At 49.2% G+C, this 21343-nt stretch overlaps 1 protein-coding gene across 1 annotated transcript in view; it reads right to left on the bottom strand.

The window, feature by feature from the left end:
- The window catches only part of LOC137525526 (uncharacterized), a 31996-nt gene extending 11024 nt beyond the window's left edge, over positions 1-20972 (bottom strand). The window contains exons 1-3 of the mRNA XM_068246652.1: positions 20931-20972; positions 18581-18915; positions 3789-3915 (exon numbers count right to left, since the gene is read on the bottom strand). Of these exons, the coding sequence (XP_068102753.1) occupies positions 3789-3915; positions 18581-18899 (446 nt within the window). The 5' untranslated portion in view covers positions 18900-18915; positions 20931-20972. The remainder of the gene's footprint in view (positions 1-3788; positions 3916-18580; positions 18916-20930) is intronic.
- Between the last annotated feature and the right edge of the window lie 371 nt (positions 20973-21343).

Here is a 21343-nt window from a genome sequence, read left to right as displayed (position 1 = left end):
GCGATATAATCGCCCAGCAAGTTCCTTTCCCCCTATGCAATTGCATTTTGCATCCCCCGGGAAGCGATGCTTCCCGCCAAACATAGGTGCTAACTTTTCACCTGCTCTGAGGACCTATCGCTGCTGTCAGTGGGCTGATTTTGGCATCTGGGCGCCTCCTTTACTAAGGAAACCCCAGATGCCAGTGATTTAAATAGGTAAAGGAGTCAGCTTTGACTCCTTACCTATTTAAAATGTAACAAAAAAACTTACCTCCATCGTTCCCGTCTCGCCACATGTCCCACGCCGCTGCTCCGCTCATCTCTGTGACTGTGAGTATTCTTGGAGCCGGCAAAGCTTCTTTGAGTCTCCCGCCGGGGCTCCCCATTCATCCACTAGGTGGCCCAATGAGAATCATCCTGATTCTCATTGGTCCAATTAGAATCAGGATGATTCTCATTGGGCCACCTAGTGGAGGAATGGGGAGCCACGGCGGGAGACTCAAAGATGCTTTGCCGGCTCCAAGAATACTCACAGTCACAGAGATGAGCGGAGGAGCGGCGTGGGACATGCGGCGAGATGGGAACGATGGAGGTATGTATTTTCTGAAGGTCCCGCGGTAGCGACGAGCGGCAGGAGGCGACAGGCGGCGGGTACAAGCCTTGCAACGATGCGCTGGCTCTTGCGACGATGCGCGCGCATCTTCCCGGGAGTGAGGCAGCAGTGTTGTGGTGCTGAAGGACAGCTCCACGGCACAAATGCCTCGCTCCACATCGCTGGCCACACAGGAGCATCGCTCAGCGAATACCTAGTATTCGCCTGAGTTATGCTCCTTTACGCAAGGACATCGCTCAGGTTAAACTGGCAATTGAATTTGCCGGTAAATCCTGAGCGATGTGAGGAGATAAGAAGCTCGCATGTTTTCAGCTTCTTATCTCCTCGAATTGCATATGGCCCACAGACACACACACAGACACACCTACAATCAACAGCATCCTGTCTAACCTTTTTGGACAGGGCAACCCTGCATGCAAAAAGAACACATGCGCACACACAAATACCAGAATGTAACAGTCACTCTGAAATAAATTAGGCTATCCTTCTGATCCTTTGGCTCTAATACTTTAAGGCAGGGAACATACTTGGCTGTTTTCATGCACCTTTTCTGCACAGAACTCATGTTAATCAAAGGGCTAGTTCACACGTAATGTGTTTTTCTTGCACAGAAAAAAAACTGACAGTCTACATGATAGTTCTGCTCATTTTGTCAGTTTTCTGTATCAATTACATTAGCTGTTGTGAAAAAAAAATGCACATATTTTTTCTGCATAGAAACACACTTGGTGTGCAGAAAACGTACGCAGAAAAACACGAGATGAAAACTGAAAGGCAAGTGTGTGATCCCTGCCTTAGCCATAGACCATGAACAAGTACGCAGATAAAATGTCTATGACACATCTGACAAGATTAGCTGCATGCTTGTTTCAGGTGTGTGATTTAGACCCTACTGACCAGAAAGATCAGCACAATCTCCATGCAACTGGTATTGTTTAAAAGGAAATAAATATGGCAGCCACCACTCTCATATCAATGAAAGCAATGAAACATTTGCAGTGACGATTATAACATAATAAAAGCCTGACAACCTATTAAATATCAGTAGATAGATACTGAGCTAGAAATATAATGTGTAAAAAATGATCTGTCTGCGCCTCAATGACCAATTCATTCAGTTTCCAAAATTATTAAATTTTTATTTTATTATAAAAACAAAGATCAATTAGTTAAGACAAATGTCTCCCAGACTGATTTTCAGAGATCAGCTGACCTCACCACACTTCTAACTTCCATACACACTGCCACATCCACAGCCTCTGATGGTTAAATTACCCCCGTACTGAAAAGCCAGCCTAATGCCGCCCGTGATCAAACAGGGGGATCCCCACCCCAGCTACAAATTGTGACAGATTGGCAGGGAATGCCTACCTTCATCAGGGCCCTGATGAAGGTAGGCGTTCCCTGCCGAAACGCGTAGGCCCTGATTGGCGGACAAGCGAGGTGACGTCACCCGGAGATTTCCCGTTTACGGAGAACATCACCGCCAACTAGTAGGCGGATCCGAGTTCCCAGGTGTCTCCGGACGGGACTAGAGAGCTCGTAGAGCTACGCTAAAAAGACTCTCCTGAACCAGCTGGTATTGAAGAAACCCTCCAGCCTTTCCACCGAAGGAGACATGAGTCCTTGAGTAACACGCTATATGCGGAGCAGATCACTGCTATGAATCTAATTGTCTACGGTCATTGACTGACACATAAGCGTATGAAGAGACCATTTGCAGCAATTGCAGCACTGGAAATTAAGAGTTGCTGGAATTTCATTGGGGATTTTATGCAGCGTTTTTATAGCGTTTTAATAGCGTTTGAACTTTTTTCTGCAGACGTCTGTAAATGTATTGAATTCAAAACGGATTGATACCTACGCTACTATCTATAAAGAACAGGCCTACAATCTGTCACAATTTGTAGCTGGGGTGGGGATCCCCCTGTTTGATCACGGGCGGCATTAGGCTGGCTTTTCAGTACGGGGGTAATTTAACCATCAGAGGCTGTGGATGTGGCAGTGTGTATGGAAGTTAGAAGTGTGGTGAGGTCAGCTGATCTCTGAAAATCAGTCTGGGAGACATTTGTCTTAACTAATTGATCTTTGTTTTTATAATAAAATAAACATTTCATAATTTTGGAAACTGAATGAATTGGTCATTGAGGCGCAGACAGATCATTCTTTACATGTTTTCACAATCGATGAGGTCTGAGCAAACCTTATAGATCTCTCTGCAGCCTATAATTAATATTAGTCATCAAGCGCCACAGTCATCTTATTGAAATTAGAAATATAATGTATTTTAACTATTGAGGTACACTGTACAAGAGAGAAGTTGTTAAAACTGGTCACAGAGATGCCAGCAGGATAATGGTTAAAGTGCAGAGAGTGTCATAAACAAAAGTAAGTAAAAAGCACATTGAGATAAGGCTGAGGAATGTGTGAATGCCAGAGAGGGAAATGAATAGGAGACCCTGTAACTTCCAGACCAAAAGCATCTGCTGCTATCTCAGGGGACTGAGACATGATCTGTGGTAGGGAGAGAGGGAAAATTTTGGAGCTCACCTCTCAATAGCTTCTAATGTAGATATATGACAAAGACTGAGACGACCAGGCTGCTGGATGATTGTTACTCCCTTAGACTCGGGTGTCAGCAGCATTGCCCCCCCGTTGTTTGAAGAGGGAGGTCGCTTGGGGCACGTGCCATGCCTGCACCCTTCCAGATACGCGTCTCTTTGTGATGTGCAATCATACAAGTAGAGATTACGTGAGTGCGCAATCTGTGCACGAGTGCTTTGCTAGTTTTTAACAGAATTACACTATTGTGTTTTTTATATTGCTTTATATGGAGGAAGTTTTATACATTAAAGAAAAGTAGAAGAACAGCATCAAGTCCCTTTTGGGAGATTGAATTGAGCGCTAGATCCACCTGATGCTTGAGGTGGTTACTATTTGGTGAGCGCAACCAAGGAAAGAGCGTGTGATCACGTGTGCTGCACTATTCACTGAGACACGGGTGTTGTGTGAACTCGGCATAACAGAGTTACGCTATGTAAAGTTTTTGTCATTTGTAGGAAGTGGAGAGCGCAGTCCAGCAGCCTTGTAATAGTCTATCTGGATGGATTTATCCGTCCAGAAAGACTTAACTGGTTATGGGTGGGCCCGACTCCTAAACACAGGACCTACAAGGTTGCTACTTTGTTGCTTACCTGTATACAAAGATTGGAACTATGAAGTCTGTATATTGTGGGTCCATTTCTGACTCTTGTACTTCTTCCATCATTTCTCTGAAATGATTTTTCCATTCAACCTTCTTTCCAATAGGGATAAAGTTTCCTGGAGATAACCGGACAACATTTGATTGCAGGGAGCAGAATCACAACCAAGAGATCACTACATTTCTTTTTCAATCAAAAACAAACAAATGGCTTTTTAATTAGTTAGATATACTCACTGATGACTTTATTAGGTACACCTGTTCAATTGCCAGTTAAAGGGAATGAAACCCAGCATTTTTTCTTTGCTCTAAAAAATTATTTACGGCATATTATATACAACCAGCATTTTTTTTTCACTAGAACAGCATTCAAAGGGTTACACAGAGGACTTCAAAGTTCAGTGCAGAGAAATCTGGACGCAACCGAAGTGGAGATAATGTTATCTTGTGTTTACTTAATTGTATCAAGTGAGGAATGTAACACATTCTCTGACTGTGCAGAAGCTCCTGGACACAGACAGACAGTCAGAAAGCATTTATGAATAAAATGCAAAGTCAGCTCTCAAAGTAAAAAACTGTACCTTTGGGAACTTGTAATTTCTAAATGAATAATAATACTTATGCACAAATGCAAATATGATAAGTGTATGGCATATAAAAAGTAAGAAAAAATCATTTTTATTGAATATGATGTCAGGGTTTTATACCGCTTTAACACAAATAGCTACTAAGCCAATCACATGGCAGCAACCCAATGCATTCAGGTATCTGCATATAGTACAGTCAAATTGCAATAGAAGACCTCAATCGTAAATGAGACATTAATTGCTAGCACACAAAGTGTTGAAGTTACCATCATTTTTTTTTAAATGTTCCGCAGAAAGGAAAAAAAATGACGCCCCATGAGGGATGGATTAATGCTCTGTAGGGGAGCATAAGCAGACTTGCATGCCGATGATTTAGTTCTTCTCGACTTGCTGTTATGTCACCACAGCTAGAGATAATTGTAATCAGATAATTGCGATTGCACAACATTTTCCGTCAATTTTTCGCAATTGTGCCCAAACATAATTATGATTTGTAAATTGTATTGATTTTATGTAATCATTCGTAATTTTACGTAATTTTTGCATAATTTTTTTCCGGCTTTAGCAGTGAATTGCAAAGCCCCCATACATGCTATTGTTACCAAAATTGCTACATACATTATGGAGAATAGCGGGCACAAGTCAAAAAAATTTTTTTTTTTCAAAAAGACCTTGCAGTTTTTGAGAAAATAATTTTTCAAAATGCAAAGGAAAAAGATTTTAAATTCAGAAAAATTAGTTTCTGACAGGATTATTAAAATGGAGGATGGAGAAACAGGATAAAGAGGACGCGGGAGAGGAGAAAGAAATTGAGGAGTAGACTACACGAGAGGTAAGTATGATGTGTGTATGTTTATTTTGACTTTTAATTTTCAGTTCAGGTTTGCTTTAACTACTTAAGGACCACAGGCTTCTCCCCCCCTAGTGACCAATCTATTTTTTACTAATTAGGCCACTGCAGCTTTAATAAATTTTGCCATTTTTTAAATTATTTTCTTTCCCTCCCTTCCCCCGCCAGCCAATTACAGCGATCTGCTGTAGAGATGTCGTGAACCTCCAATTTTCGATTCACGAACTTCCGCAAAAGGTTCGCGAACCTGCGAACTTGGCGAACCGCAATAGACTTCAATGGGCGGGCGAACTTGGAAAACTACAAAAACAGCCAATCAGATTTGTTTTATTTTACTGGGAAAAAAACTAATTATTTATGCCAAGGAGCCCAAAGCTCACAAACTTGGTCATTGAGTGACAGTGTGTCCAGGTTACAAAAAGTGGGGCAGAGCCAAAAACAAATTTCACTGAGAAAATATTAACTGCAGAGATTCTTAAACTATTAATGGGAGGGTTTTTAAACTTTGCCCAGATGGTCACTGGGTGACTGAGATTAAAGAGAACCCGAGGTGGGTTTGAAGAATATTATCTGCATACAGAGGCTGGATCTGCCTATACAGCCCAGCCTCTGTTGCTATCCCAAACCCCCCTAAGGTCCCCCTGCACTCTGCAATCCCTCATAAATCACAGCCACGCTGCTGACAAACAGCTTGTCAGAGCTGGCTGTGTTTATCTGTATAGTGTCAGTCTGCTGCTCTCCCCGCCTCCTGCATAACTCCAGTCCCCGCCTGCATCCCTTCCCTCCCTGCTGATTGGAGGGAAGGGACGGGGGCAGGGACCGGAGCTATGCAGGAGGCGGGGGAGCAGCTGAGACTGACACTACAGATGTAAACACAGCCTCACACCACGGCTCTGATTTATGAGGGATTGCAGAGTGCAGGGGGACCTTAGTGGGGTTTGGGATAGCAACAGAGGCTGGGCTGTATAGGCAGATCCAGCCTCTGTATGCAGATAACATTCTTTAACCCTCCTGGCGGTTTGTCAAAATCCGCCAGGGGGCAGTAAATCCGTTTTTAAAAAAAAAAAAAAAAAATTCTTCATGTAGCGAGACGAGGTCTCGCTACATGATAGCCGCTGCTCAGCGGCATCCCCCCAGCCCCTCCGATCGCCGCCGGCGATCGGAGATCAAGAGATCCCGTTCAAAGAACGGGATCTCTTGGAGGGCTTCCCCCGTCGCCATGGCGACGGGCGGGATGACGTCACCGACGTCATCGACGTCGTGACGTCAAAGGGGACTCCGATCCACCCCACGGCGCTGCCTGGCACTGATTGGCCAGGCAGCGCACGGGGTCTGAGGGGGGGGGGGGGGGCGGCTGCGGCGCGACGGATAGCGGCGGATCGGCGGGTAGCGGCGGCGATCGGACACTGCACGCAGCTAGCAAAGTGCTAGCTGCGTGCAGCAAAAAAAAAATTATGCAAATCGGCCCAGCGGGGCCTGAGCGGTGCCTCCCGGCGGCTTACCCCGAGCTCAGCTCGGGCTTACCGCCAGGAGGGTTAAACACACCTCGGGTTCTCTTTAATATTCAGGGAAGTGGGTGGAGCCTATAATAGCCAATCAAAATGCACCTGTTGATTTTCAAGGGGAATATTTAAATTGCTGCCATTTTTACACTGCTAATAGCAGATGCCTCAAACCTGCTACAGTGGGTCATTGGGTAATTGGGGTTTAAATGCTAGAGAAGGGTAGAGTCACAGACAGACAAACTGATTTGTTTAATTTCTATGGGAATATACAAATTATTGATGCCAAATCTTGCAAACTTGGTCATTGAGTAATTGTGTATTAGGGTTAGAAGAAGTGGGCGGAGCCAACACCAGCCAAATACATACCTGGGCAACACCAGGTCATCACCTAGTATATAAAACAAAGATGGCGCTGATCAGCAGCCGTGGCACACAGCTCCACTCTCTTTTTATTTTTGTATCCCTTTCAGCCCGCTGCAGCTCACCGCAGTTAGTTTAGTTACTTAGATTAGTGTTCTTAGTTTTAGTTAGTTAATAGTTTTTAGTGCTAGCTAGCTGGCTGCTGCCATTCATTCATCTACCTACTTCAGAGTCCCCACTGACCTGGGGGATCTCCGGAACGGCACCCGCACAGCCTGGTCAGAGACCTCCGGAGCGGCATCCGCGTAGCCTTGGGCACTGAGACTCGGCTCCAGGATCCGATCGCAAGACCCATCTCCGCCGCCGAACGGATCTCCGGCCACTCCACGTGAAAGGGACCCTGGAGCGGCATCTGCTCAGCCTGGACTCGGCTCCAGGATCCTGCCGCCGGACCCTTCTCCGCCGCCGGACGGATCTCAGGCCACCCGAGTGGAGGAGCCACCGGAGCGGCATCAGCACAGCCAGGATCCGGCCGCCGAACACTTCCCCGGCCACCCACGTGGAAGGCCTACGGAGCACGTAGAGGTGGGAGCGCCGCACACCCAGCATAGAGCGGCCTCCATCCTCCTGCTCCCGGTGCGCAGCACGTGCACCTGCTGATTGCAGCCAGGCCCCCCCAAGCCTGCAAGGACAGCTTCTGCCCGGGACACACCAGGCAGCCATCCCGCGGCTACAACGAGCCCCCGCTGCGGAAGCCAGCGAGGACAACCACAAGTTGACAGCCACCCGCCCACTGCTCTGAGGGTCCCACATGGCCCCAGCAGGGAAGGGGCCCCCTTTGCGGTAGTGGACCCATAGAGCTGAGGATCCACAGAGCTGCAGCCAGCCAAAGCCACAGTCGCCTGAGCCCCAGACACACTGCGACCAGAAAACAGAAGAACACAGATCCACATGGCACCCGATCATCAGACTGCCTCCCGCCAGGGGTAAGAACCATTGCCTTCTCCACTCTGCCTGTCTGCTGCCTGACCCTCAGTCCTCAGCTCTCTCCCACAGTGGTCCTGCTTCTCTGCTGCAACAACCGACCTGCCTTGCTGACCCGCAGTTTCTCTGCCCTCCAGTCTGCCGACCCACAGCAGTCCTGCTTAGCGCACTACAATCCTCCTGCCTGTCTTCTCCACTCTGCTTGCCGACCTGTCTGCTTGCCGTCCTACAGCGGCCCGGCTATCGGCCCGCCAAGCCTGTGGGTACTCCTGCTGACCCACAGCGTTCATGCTCCTCTTCCCCCCCCATAGCCAGTGACTATCTGGTGACTGAATGCAAAATCCTGCGGAGCAAGCTGGGGCACAAATATGCCATGCCCCTCCACCCCACGCTGGCACACCACCTCCACCCCACGCTGGCGCACCACCACCCCTTGCACCAACGGCCATGGCCTGCCCAGGCTGCCCCTAGCCACACACACCACCTATACCAGAGAACAGCTTCTAGGGTGGGAGCCACGGGGCCCCCCTCTTCCTGAGGCCACGCCCCTGACCGCCCTGGTCTGGGACCACATACAGCAAGTCCTAGACCCAGCCCTGAGACTCCGGCCAGGTAAGCGGCAGAGAGGATCCCGGGCAGGAGCCTGCGTGAGACTATGGAAGAAGGGCCTTCGCTCAGCCATCCCCTCAGTCCTCCTGGCAAATGTACAATCCCTCCCCAACAAAATGGACGAACTACGCCTCCTCTGCGACAGGAGAGATTTTGGCTGTTACACTCCGGCCCTCTGCTTCACAGAAACATGGCTACATGAGGTCATCCCCGATGACGCCCTCCTCCTCCCGGGTTTCAGCATCATCCGAGCAGATCGGGACCCTGCCCTCTCGGGGAAAAAAAGAGGCGGTGGCATCTGCTTCTACATCAGCTCCTCATGGTGCCCCACCTTGACGATATTCGACAGGAAGTGTTCTCCAGACCTGGAACTACTACTAATTAACTGCAGACTGCCTTACTCACCACGGGAGTTTTCCTCTTATGTCTTTGCTGGAGTGTACATCCCCCCCGATGCCGACGTCAAATCAGCCCTACTGACCCTAAGCGAGACCATCTCGCAGTGGGAGATGTCCCTGCCGGACTCCCTGTTCATCGTGGTGGGTGATTTCAACAGAGCCAACCTGCGCCAGGAGATGCCACGCTATCACCAGCATGTAGCTTGCCCCACCAGGGGCCCGAACATCCTAGACCACTGCTACACGGCACTGAAGGATGGATACAAAGCGGCTCCATGGGCAGCCCTGGGTTCCTCTGATCACTGCCTCATCCACCTTATCCCTACCTACAGGAGCCGCCTAGAATCAGCCAAACCGATCATTAAGTCTACTAAGGTGTGGTCAAATGAGGCCAAACTGAAACTTCAGGCCTGCTTCAAATGCACCGACTGGAAGTCCCTGGAAGCGGCAGACCTGGATGAATGGGCAGATAACGTTGCCTCATACATCAGTTTCTGCGAGGACTCGTGTGTACCAACGAAATCCTTCAAGGTGTACCCGAATAACAAGCCGTGGTTCACCAACAAGCTACGGCAACTGCGGAGGCAGAAGGAGGCTGCACACAAGTCCGGCAACCAGGAGGACTATAGGAAGGCAAGAAACGACCTTAAGCGGGAGCTCGGAGCAGCCAAGAAGGAGTATGCCGAGAAAATCAAACTCAACCTGCGCTCAAATGACTCTCGCGCGGTATGGAAGGGGCTGAAGGCCGCCACAAACTACAAGCCCCAAACCCAGCATGCAACACCCAGCCCGATACTAGCAGAAGAACTCAGCAGATTCTACTGCAGGTTCGAGAAACAGGAAGAACCGGAGGTACCAGCTATCCCACCTCCATCCCCTGCTGACACCGCCCTGAGACTGCCCTCTCCCACGGTGATGTGTGAAGCCGATGTCCTGCGCCTACTATCAACCCTAAACGCCAGGAAAGCCCCCGGCCCGACGGAGTATCTCCAGCTTGCCTGAAAACCTGCTGTAGGCAGCTTGCGCCTATCCTCTTTGCTATCTTCACAAGTCCTTAGGGGAAGGCAAGGTCCCGGCATGCTTCAAGAAGTCTACCATCATACCTGTGCCTAAGAAACAGGGGGTCACCGAACTGAACAACTTTAGGCCCGTGGCCCTGACATCCATCGTCATGAAAACCATGGAGCGCGCAGTCCTGGCCCACCTCAAGCTCTCCACGTCGTCACTCCTAGACCCCTTTCAGTTTGCACGCAGAGCAAACAGGTCCACTGATGACGCGATCAATATCTGCCTAGAACTCATCAATGACCACCTTGATAATCCAGACACTTACGCTAGAATACTACTTCTGGACTTCAGCTCGGCCTTTAACACCATCTGTCCACGTATTCTCCAATGGGTCCTAGCTGCACTTGGAGTCCATCCGAATCTACCACTCTGGATCACGGACTTTCTTACCAACAGGTCCCAAGTCGTCAGACTGGGTGATATCCACTCTCAAGCTGCGACCACGAACACAGGAGCTCCTCAAGGCTGCGTACTGTCACCACTGCTGTTCTCCCTCTACACGAACAACTGCAGGTCCGAGGCAGACTCTGTCAAGGTTATCAAGTTTGCTGATGATACCACCATCATTGGCCTTGTCACCAAGGACGATGTCCAGGAGTACCGTCAGCAGGTGGAGAGAATCTGCAATTGGAGCAAGGAGAACAGGCTGGTGCTGAACACCGCAAAGACCGTGGAGTTAATAATCGACTTCAGGAAGGCTGCTCCCACCCCACCCCCAATTTACATTGACGGCTAGGAGGTAACCAGAGTGCCCTGCGCCCGGCTTCTAGGCACTATCATCTCCAGTGGCCTCAGCTGGAAGCCCAACATCACTGCCACCCAACGTAAAGCTCAGCAGAGACTCTTCTTCCTCCGTCAGCTGAGAAAGTTCGGCATGACTCAAGAAATTCTAACCAACTTTTACTCCGCCACCATTGAGTCGATCCTCTGCTCTTCCATCTTGGTGTGGTATGCTGGCGCCACTGTCAATGATAGGGAAAAACTACAGAGGGTCATCAGGTCAGCAGAGAGGATCATTGGGTGCCCCCTCCCCTCACTTGCCCTACTACACAGCAAAAGACTAAAAACCAGGGCACTGAAGATTGCAAATGACTCCTCACACCCTGGCCACCGCTACTTCAGCATTCTGCCCTTGGGACGGAGACTACGAGCCATCTCCACTAAAACCACGAGACATAGGAACTTGTTCTTCCCCTCGGCAGTCAATCTTCTAAACTCCCTTCACGTTCTACCATCAAAGCGAGCGTCAACGAGCGGCGAGGCCGGCAGCGCTACGGCTGCACAGCCAACCAGCCCACAAGACTGACTGACTATTGACATTGTAGGGACACACTGGGACTGTGATGTCTTTTTACAATGTTGTGTTAATCTGATTTTGCCTTCCATGCACTCTCTCTCTCTTTCTCTTTCCTTCCTTCTCTTTCTATGCACTCTTCTGGAGCCACTGTACTGTATTGTATTGTATTGTGCCAAAAACAATTCCGGGCATGTCCCCTCATGCTTGGCGAAATAAATTCTGATTCTGAATCTGATTCTGATTCTGATAAAACTAACTCACCAAGCTGAGCAAATATCTCGGCCTTTTCAAACTCGCCCATTTTGGGGAATCCTCTGTTGTCCACCATGTGATGTTGTCAGTGAGTTTATAGGCATTTCTTACCATAGCCTCTCCTCCTAGTGTCTGTTGGGCTTTAGCTTCTACTTTGAATTTTCTCTCTTCTCCCAGGACTGGTGATGGGCCGAACCTCCGATTCTAGGATCGCAAACCGGGTTCGCGAACTTCCGCGGAAGGTTCGGTTTGCGGAAAAGTTCGCGAACCGCAATAGACTTCAATGGGGAGGCAAACTTTGCAAAATAGAAAAAATTATGCTGGCCCCAAAAGTGATGGAAAAGATGTTTCAAGGGGTCTAACACCTGGAGGGGGGCATGGCGGAGTGGGATACACGCCAAAAGTCCCAGGGAAAAATCTGGATGTGAAGCAAAACAGCGTTTTAAGGGCAGAAATCACATTGAATACTAAATTGCAGGCCTAACGTGCTTTCAAACATCTTGCATGTGTATACATCAATCAGGTAGTGTAATTAGAGTACTGCTTCACACTGACGCACCAAACTAACTGTGTAACGCACCGCAAGTTACCAGCTGTTTGTGTAGTGATGGCCATGCTGGACTACTGCGCAACATGGCGAGATTGCTCTTCCTCACTCAGTGATGTCAGGTAATGTGTGACTGCCTTCTCAACTTTCCATGGCATTGTTAAAAAGCTTACATTTTCTACTTGTAGCGGTACTTGTTCAGTACCGCTACAATGAGAATCCTATGGAGGCGGGCAAGTCTGGCATTGTGACCCCGGGTAATGGCCGGGGAATGAGGGATGGAATCCGGTGTGGAGCCCGAGCAACGGCTACCACTACACATCCAAGGAGGGCAGCAGTCAGGCATGCACGCCCGCCCCGAGGCAGTGACCAAAAATAACAATACAGGAGGACTATCGAGGGCTTGCTGTATTTGAAATGAATGTACTTTATATCCTTTAACGAGAACCAGTTATGGCGAGCAAAGATGACACCACATTCCTTTCACGAGAATCATATGGAGGCGGGCAAGTCTGCCATTTGTGACCCCGGGTAATGGCCGGGGAATGAGGGATGGAATCCGGTGTGGAGCCTGAGCAACGGCTACCACTACACAGGCAAGGAGGGCAGCAGGCAGGCATGCACGCCCGCCCCGAGGTAGTAACCAAAAATAACAATACAGGAGGACTATCGAGGGCTTGCTGTATTTGAAATGAATGTACTTTAAATCCTTTAACGAGAACCATTTATGACGGGCAAAGATGACACCACATTCCTTTCACGAGAATCATATGGAGGCGGGCAAGTCTGACATTGTCACCACGGGTAATGGGCGGGGAATGAAGGTTGGATTCTGTCCCGAAGTGGGAGCCTGCTGAGACCCATGCTGTAGCTGCCTTGACCGTGCTTTGCAGACCAGGCATCTGTGATCAGATGGACCCTTGACCCAGCGGAAGACAAACCAAGTCGACAGCATTTGCCAAGAATGTTTTACGGAGGGCAAGTTTTTTGCCTTTTTTTTCAATTGTTTGAAACTGTAGATGGTTGTAATTTTAAATTGTTTGAAAATGTAGATGGTTGTATTTTTAAATTGTTTTAAAATGTAGATGGTTGTATTTCTAAATTGTTTGAAAATGTAGATGGTTGTATTTTTCAATTGTTTAACACTGTATCCATTCAAGTGCAAGTTATGCACTGACTGCCAGGTATAATGTGCAGTCACAGATGCAGTGAAAGGTATGCAGTGACTGCAAACAGCCGATTGTGTAGTGACGGGCGTGCTGGACTGGTGCGCACCATGACGAGAGTGCAGGTGATGGTGGCTTTTCAGCCCATATGGTCGCCCGGCTGATGTAGCTGAATGACAGAACAGTGACTGTCCAGCTGATCAAATTTGGTCTGACCACAATGAAACAACGACCTTATTATCTTTGGTGTGCCACCCCTACCCGAGACACTCATATAGCCGGCGGTCATTGCTTCATTGTGATACGCAAGCCCCTTCACCGCGGCAAGGTAATGATCACGAAGGGGGATGGGCACATGTACATGCCTTTTGTTTTTTTGTTGCAGCCGCCTGCAGTTCAGCCAGAAAAATTAGGCAGGCATGTGCACGCCCCAGAAAAATTAGTATAGCGGCCGCTGCTAGCAGCGGCCTTAAAAATTCTGGAATCCGCCTAGAGTCCTGGACCCAGGTGGTGGTGGCAGAGAAGGCAGTCAAGCGGCCTGCAGGCAGAGATGCTGTGTGTGGGGACTGACTTAGTCTTCGGTCGTGCAATAGCCCTCAGGGATCCATGCCTCGTTCATTTTGATAAAGGTCAGGTACTGAACACTGTCATGACTTAGGCGACTTCTCTTCTCAGTGACAATGCCTCCAGCTGCACTGAAGGTCCTTTCTGACAGGACGCTTGCGGTAGGGCAAGAGAGAAGTTGTATGGAAAATTGGGACAGCTCTGGCCACAGGTCAAGCATGCGCAACCAGTAGAGCAAGGGTTCATCCTCGCTGCTCGCAGTCGCAGTGTGTACATCCACACTTAAGGCCAGGTAGTCGGCTACCTGCCGGTCCAGGCGTTGGTGGAGGGTGGATCCCGAAGGGCTACTGCAAGGTGTTGGACTAAAGAATGTTCGCATGTCCGACATCACCCCGAGATCGCTGGAGCGTCCTGTCCTTGCCTGCGTGGACTGGTGAGGAGGAGGAGGAATACTGCCAGTGGTACCTTTATTGCGTTGTACTGTCACATCACCCTTAAATGCATTTTAACGCATCATTGACAGCTTGTTCTGCAAGTGCTGCATCCTTTCCGCCTTGTGTTGAGTTGCTAACAGGTCTGCCACTTTGTGCCTGTACCGAGGGTCTAGTAGCGTGGCCACCCAGTACAGGTCATTCGCCTTGAGTTTTTTGATACGGGGGTCCCTCAACAGGCTGGACAACATTAAAGAGGCCATCTGCACAATGTCGGATCCAGACGTACTCTCCATCTCCTCTTGCTCTTCCACAGTGACGTCACGCAACTCCTCTTCCTCCCCCCAGCCACGAACAATACCACGGGAATGTGGAGCAGCAGAAGCCCCCTGTGATGGCTGCTGCAGTTGTTCTTCTGCCGCTGCCGCCTCTTCCTCCTCCACAGAAACACCTTCCTCATAATCATCCGAGTCTGACTCCTCTCCTTCCCCACATGACTCCTCTTCTTCCTCCTCCTCCCCCCTCTGTGGTGCCGCAGGTGTTGAGGAAACCTGTAGTTCGGCTGAAAATTGGTCCCACGACTCCTCCTGCCGTAGCTGTTCCTGTTCCCGCTCCTCCACAGCTTCATCCACCACTCTACGCATGGCACGCTCCAGGAAGTAAGCGTAGGGGATCAAGTCGCTGATGGTGCCTTCAGCGCGACTCACCAGGTTGGTCACCTCCTCAAACGGCCTCATGGTCCTGCTTGCATTTCGCATCAGTGTCCAGCTGTTGGGCCACAACATCCCCATCTTCACAGATTGTGTCCTTCTACTATAGTTGTTCAGGTACTGGGTGACGGCTTTCTCCTGGTCTAGCAGGCGAGAGAACATGAGCAGGGTGGAATTCCAGCGAGTCGGGCTATCGCATATCAAGCGTCTCACCGGCAAGTTGTTTTTCCGCTGAATGTCCGCAAGCGTGCCATGGCCGTATAAGACCGCCTGAAATGCCCACACAACTTCCTGGTCTGCTTCAGGTTGTCCTCTAAGCCTGGGTATTTTGAGACAAATCTTTTCATGACCAGATTCAGCACATGTGCCATGCAGGGTACATGTGTCAGCTTTTCCAAATTCAAAGCGGAAAGGAGATTGCTGCCGTTGTCACACACCACGTTGCCGATCTCCAGCTGGTGCGGGGTCAGCCATTGCTCCACCTGTTTGTTAAGAGCAGCCAGGAGAGCTGCTCCAGTGTGACTCTCCGCTTTGAGGCAAGACACGTCTAAAATTGCGTGACACCGTCGTACCTGGCACGCAGCGTAGGCTCTGGGGAGATGGGGCTGTGTAGCTGGAGAGGAAGAGGAGATGGCAGCACCGCTAGAGTTCAACTGACACTCAGCTGAGGAGGAGGAGGTTGACAGCGAAGAGGATGTAGCTGGAGGAGAAGGAGAGGAGGTGGCAGGAGGCCTGCCTGCAAGCCATGGAGGTGTGACAAGTCGGTCCGCTGAACAACCACGTACTCCCTGCTTGCTGCCATCGGTCACCAGGCTGACCCAATGGGCTGTGTACGTAATGTAGCGGCCCTGCCCGTGCTTGGCAGACCAGGCATCCGTGGTCAGGTGGACCCTTGACCCAACGCTGTTCGCAATAGATGACACGACTTGCCTCTCAACTGCACGGTACAGTTTGGGTATGGCCTTTCGTGAAAAATAAGTGCGGCCTGGTATCTTCCACTGCGGTGTCCCAATGGCCACAAATTTACGGAAAGCCTCTGACTCCACCAGCTTGTATGGTAATAGCTGGCAAGATAATAGTTCCGCCACACCAGCTGTCAGACGCCGGGCAAGAGGGTGACTGGCCGAAATTGGCTTCTTCCGCTCAAAGACTTCCTTCACGGACACCTGGCTACTGCTGTGGGCAGAGGAGCAGGAACCGCTCAAGGGCAGAGGCGGTGTGAAGGAGGGTGGCTGTGAAGGTTCAAGGGAGAAATCAGATGAAGACGATGCCCCTGAAGGAGGAAGAGGAGAAGGAGGGTGGCTTGTCTTTTGAGGGGTGCTGCTTTTCCTCAGGTGTTCTTCCCATAGCTGTTTGTGCCTTCTCTCCAGGTGCCTTCGTAAGGCACTTGTCCCTACGTGAGAGTTGGCCTTTCCACGGCTCAATTTTTGCTGGCAGAGACAACGGATGGCTTTGCTCCGATCTGAGACACACAAGTTAAAAAATTTCCAAACCGCTGAGCCCCCCTGGGGTGATGGCGCTACGGTGGCATCAGCAGCTGACGTTGAAGGGCATGTTGGCTGGCTGGCCATAGCTGGCGATACATGGCGCCGGACACTGCCCCCAGCTGTTTCTGAGGACGAGCTCCCTCTGCTTCTATCATGGAGTCGTCTCCTCCTACTCCTCTCTGGCTCCCCCTCTGAACTGTCCCCCTGGTCATCTCCTCTATTGGGAACATACGTGGCATCCGTATAATCGTCATCATAATCCTCCTGCCCAGCTTCGCTTTCCTCAGACAACTCCACAACTGCACCAACTTCAGGTGGATCATCATGCCCCTCCTCACACATTACGCCCATACTATCGCCACCTAAGTCAGACGTATGAGGTGGTGTACCTGCGCCTTCTTCTTGTTGTTGCAGTAGTGGCTGTGAATCAGTGATTTCACCACCACCACCACCAAATAACTCCTGCGAAGTGTCAAATGCAGCGGATGTGGTGCTTGTACTAGCGCTAGTAGCACTGGCTGCGGGAGATGAGGTCTTCTGTGTTAAATAATCAAGCACGTCCTCGCAATTTTGGGAAGTGATGGCACGTGCCTTCTTCTGAGCACTGTACTTTGGTCCAGGTCCGCACGAAATCACAGCAACACCACCTCGCACAGACCTGCCAGTGCCAGGTGGCCTTCCTCTGGGTCTTCCTCTACCTCTTCCTCTACCTGGTTTGTCCATTTTGTCCATCTCGGGGGGAAGCTAGGTATATGCAGTGAGGTGAGTTCACTCAACAGAAAAGGTAGATATGCAGTGAGGTGAGTTCACTCAACCCAAAGGTAGCTATATATGCAGTGAGGTGAGTTCACTCAACCCAAAGGTAGTTATATATGCAGTGAGGTGAGTTCACTCTACAGAAAAGGTAGATATGCAGTGAGGCAAGTTCACTCAACACAAAAGGTAGTAGTAGGTAAATGCAGTACTGGGTAGGTAGTACAATGTGCAGCTCCCTGTCACACACACAGGTGTCACTGAATGTGCTGCTGAATGCTGGTGGGCTGCTGGCAGTGGGACACACACATTATGAATTAGCAATGCTGTCTAAGCAACACAAGTGTCTCACACACACAGGTAGTAGTCACTGAATGTGCTGCTGCTGGCAGTGGGACACACAGTATGAATTAGCAATGCTGTCTAAAAAACACAAGTGTCAGTTTCAAACACAGAAAAAAAAAATTGATCACACGAGCAGGATGAGCTCTGAAAAGAGCTTTTCTGGGGCGCTATTATAGCAATAAGATTCAGCTAAGCAAGCTAAGAAGGCAAGAGCCTGACTAATCTGTCCCTAGGAGAACAAGTCTGCAGCAGCTGTCCCTATTCTGTCTCTAGCAGGCACACGAGTGAGGCTAATGGCCGCCAGAGCCTGCCTTATATAAGGGGGGGTGGGGCTCCAGGGCTTAGTATCGCCGGATTGGCTACAATGCGCCTGGTGACAGTGATGCAGAGGGTCAAAGTTGACCCTCATAGAGCATTATGGGGCGAATCGAACTTCCGGGAAAGTTCGCCTTCGCCGGCGAAGGCGAACCACCCGATGTTCGCCTGGAACCGTTCGCCCGCGAACCGTTCGGCCCATCTCTACCCACGACATATAGACAGGCAACTGGTATTGCTTAAAAGGAAATAAATATGGCAGCCTTCATATGCCTCTCATTACAGTTGTCCCTTAAACAGATAGGCCGCACCTCCTGCATGAGAGCCAGCACAATACACCACCCACAGTTAGGCCAGAGCAATACAAAGTGTGAATGAACACAGGATGGGGTCACCTTCTGGTGGGCTGCGGTAGTCCTAGGCATACAGAAACAATACTGCCACCAGCAGCAGAAAGTGCCGAGACACTTCCTAACAATGACATGTAGATGGTGCATCTTTGTAATGTGTATGTATGTTGAATATATAGCAATGTATCATCATAAAACCAACTTACCGAGCTGGGCAATGACCTCACATTTTTCAAAGTCACTCATTACGCAGAATCCTCTGTTGTCCACGATGGTGATGTTGTCAGTGAGTTTATAGGCATTTCTTACCATAGTGTTTCCACCTAGGGTCTGTTTGACATCAGCTTCTTCTGTGAATTCTCTCCCTTTGTCCAGGGCATATAGACAGGAGTTGATGAAGGCGGATTTGCCATGACCGGTGTAGCCAAAGACCTGCAGGAGGACCCGGTTATAGCCCTGACTTCCCCGAGGTCCATCATCCAGGCTGAAGCCCCTGATGTTCTGCTTGAGCCGGGTAATATCCATTTATGGGATTTACCGTCTGTACGAATCAAGCACGTGACTGAGACAAAAAACTCATGAACAGCTTTCACTTTCACATTATATAGAGAAGATATGACTGCTGGCACAGCTATGAACAGTATGAGGAAGTCTAACTCTACAAATAGGCAGATGGGGGATGCAAAACAAATACAGGCCATCCCCTACTTACAAACAGGTTCCATTCTGGAATATTGTTTGTAAGTTAAATTTGTCAGTAAATTGAGTCAAATCTTAAACTTGGTGAAACATGGATAAATTATTTACTTTCGGCAACTCTGGCCACCAATAACTTTATTACTACTTATCACAACACAATTACCTATACCTTGTCTTTTTTGTCACTAATTAGGCTTTTTGTGTGCGATACTTGCTTTCCGTAATTACTTTATTTTTTTGCATTTTATATGAAAAAAATAAATAAAAAATACACATTTTTTCCAATTCCATCCCCAATAGTTTTAAAATAGGCCATGCTACTATAAATAAAACCCACACACTTTATTTGCCAGTTAGTCCTGGCTATCACATTTAAAATAAAATTTTACTTTTTCCCACTAGTTGACACTAGAAACACTATCTTGATCAGGGCTGTGCAGAGGGTCCTTAAGTGGGGGGTGCTCAAATCTAAAAAAGGGGCCTCGTTCTCGGGGGGAGAACGAGGCCCCTTTTTTAGATTTGAGCACCCCCAGTTTGAGAGCCAGGGGTTGAAGCTCACATGTCACTGCAGGGCAAGGGGGCTGGGGGGGAGGTCCCCCACCACTTGTAGGTACTACTGTGCATGGGGGGCATGCACAGTAGTATCTACAAGTGGTGGGGGACCTCCCCCCCCAGCCCCCTTGCCCTGCAGTGACATGTGAGCTTCAACCCCTGGCTCTCAAACTGTCCCAAACCATCCCCCTGAGCCCCTCCGCTTGACACACACATTCAATCACAGAAGCGCTAGCTGCATTCATTGGTGCATGGAGTCAGTTGGTTCTGGGTGTGGGTACAGGGTTTCATGTGGGTTCTGGCTATGAGTGGGTATTGAGTGTCATGCGGGTGTTGATTGCAAGTACTTAGTGCCGTGTGAGAACTGGGTGCATGTACTGAATGTCATGTGGGTGCTGGGTGCAGGTTCTGGGTGTGACATGGGTGTAAATGCTTGGTGCCATGCCTGTATGGGTGGGCATTGGGTGTCACATGGGTTTTAAATGCTGGTTCTTTGGGTGCGGGTACTGATTATGTGAGTGCTGGGTGCCGATAGTGAGTGCCATGTAGAGGCTGTATGCAGATGTGAGTACTGGGTGCAATGTCAGGCCTGGGTGCAGGTACTTGGTGTCATGTGAGTACTAGGTACCAACTATGGGGGAAAGAGGTGTGGGTAGATATTGGGAGAATCATTGTCTGTATTATTATGTACCCATGTTTGTTTCTTACTTTGTACAGCACCACGGAATATGTAAAGTAATAATAATAATAATAATAATAATAATAATAATAATAATATAATAATAATAAGTAAAGATTAGTAAACGTCAGTGTGGGTGCTGCAGGAAAGGAAAGTAATTGGGGGTGCTGTGGGGGGGGGGGGAGGTCACTAGGGGTGCTGGGGGAGGGAGAGGTTAGTTTAGGTGCTGAGGGAGGTCACTATGGGTCACTATGCGCTTCTGGGGACAAGAAGAGTGACATTGGGGGAGGGAGAGGTCAATGTGGGTGCTGGGGAAGGCAGGATCATTGCAGTGCTAATGCTGGGGAGGGAGAGGTCAGTATGGGTCTAGGTGAAGTGAGAAGTCCCTGTGCATGCAGGGTTAAGGAAGAGGTCACTGTGAATGCTGGGGGAGGGGAGAGGTCACTGTTGTCAGGGAGACACTATCTTACCTGCTCCCACACAGCTACAGGGATGGTGAAACTAGGGGCTTCCCATGTGCAGTGGCGGGTGCGCGCGCGGTGGGTGGTGGGCATGTGCGCCGAGAAACACAGACCTAGAGCCTGTTTTTAAATGGGCTTAGGTCTGCTAGTCCTATGTAATAATACCTAAGTGTCTCTGCATCCTGTCCCTGTGTGTGCGTGTCCCTGATTCCAGACCTGACAGTTTGTTGCCTGGGAACCTCATTGCATTGTGGGAAATGACAGCTTTTTTCAACTGCCAAGCAAACAGCATCTCCCTGTGTGCATATACTTTGAAAAAAACGATGGGGAATGGGCAATTGGGACTTGTCTGTGCATGCATTGCAGTCGGGGAGGGGGTTGTGGCCATGGCCTATCGCCCGTGTTTTAATGGGCGGGTCTTTTTACTAGTACTGTAATATTTAACAACAAAAATATGTAATAAAAAAGCAGTATTGTATAGTTTGTACACGTGTCACAAGCCTGAACGGAGGAACAGGGTTTTGACCACAGTTTGCAGTATACAGACACTGAACCAAGGAATATGGTGCAAATATAAT

This window comes from Hyperolius riggenbachi, chromosome 7, assembly GCF_040937935.1.
Source record: "Hyperolius riggenbachi isolate aHypRig1 chromosome 7, aHypRig1.pri, whole genome shotgun sequence".
NCBI classification, from domain to species: Eukaryota; Metazoa; Chordata; class Amphibia; order Anura; family Hyperoliidae; genus Hyperolius; species Hyperolius riggenbachi.
This window is presented reverse-complemented; position numbering and strand designations above follow the sequence as displayed.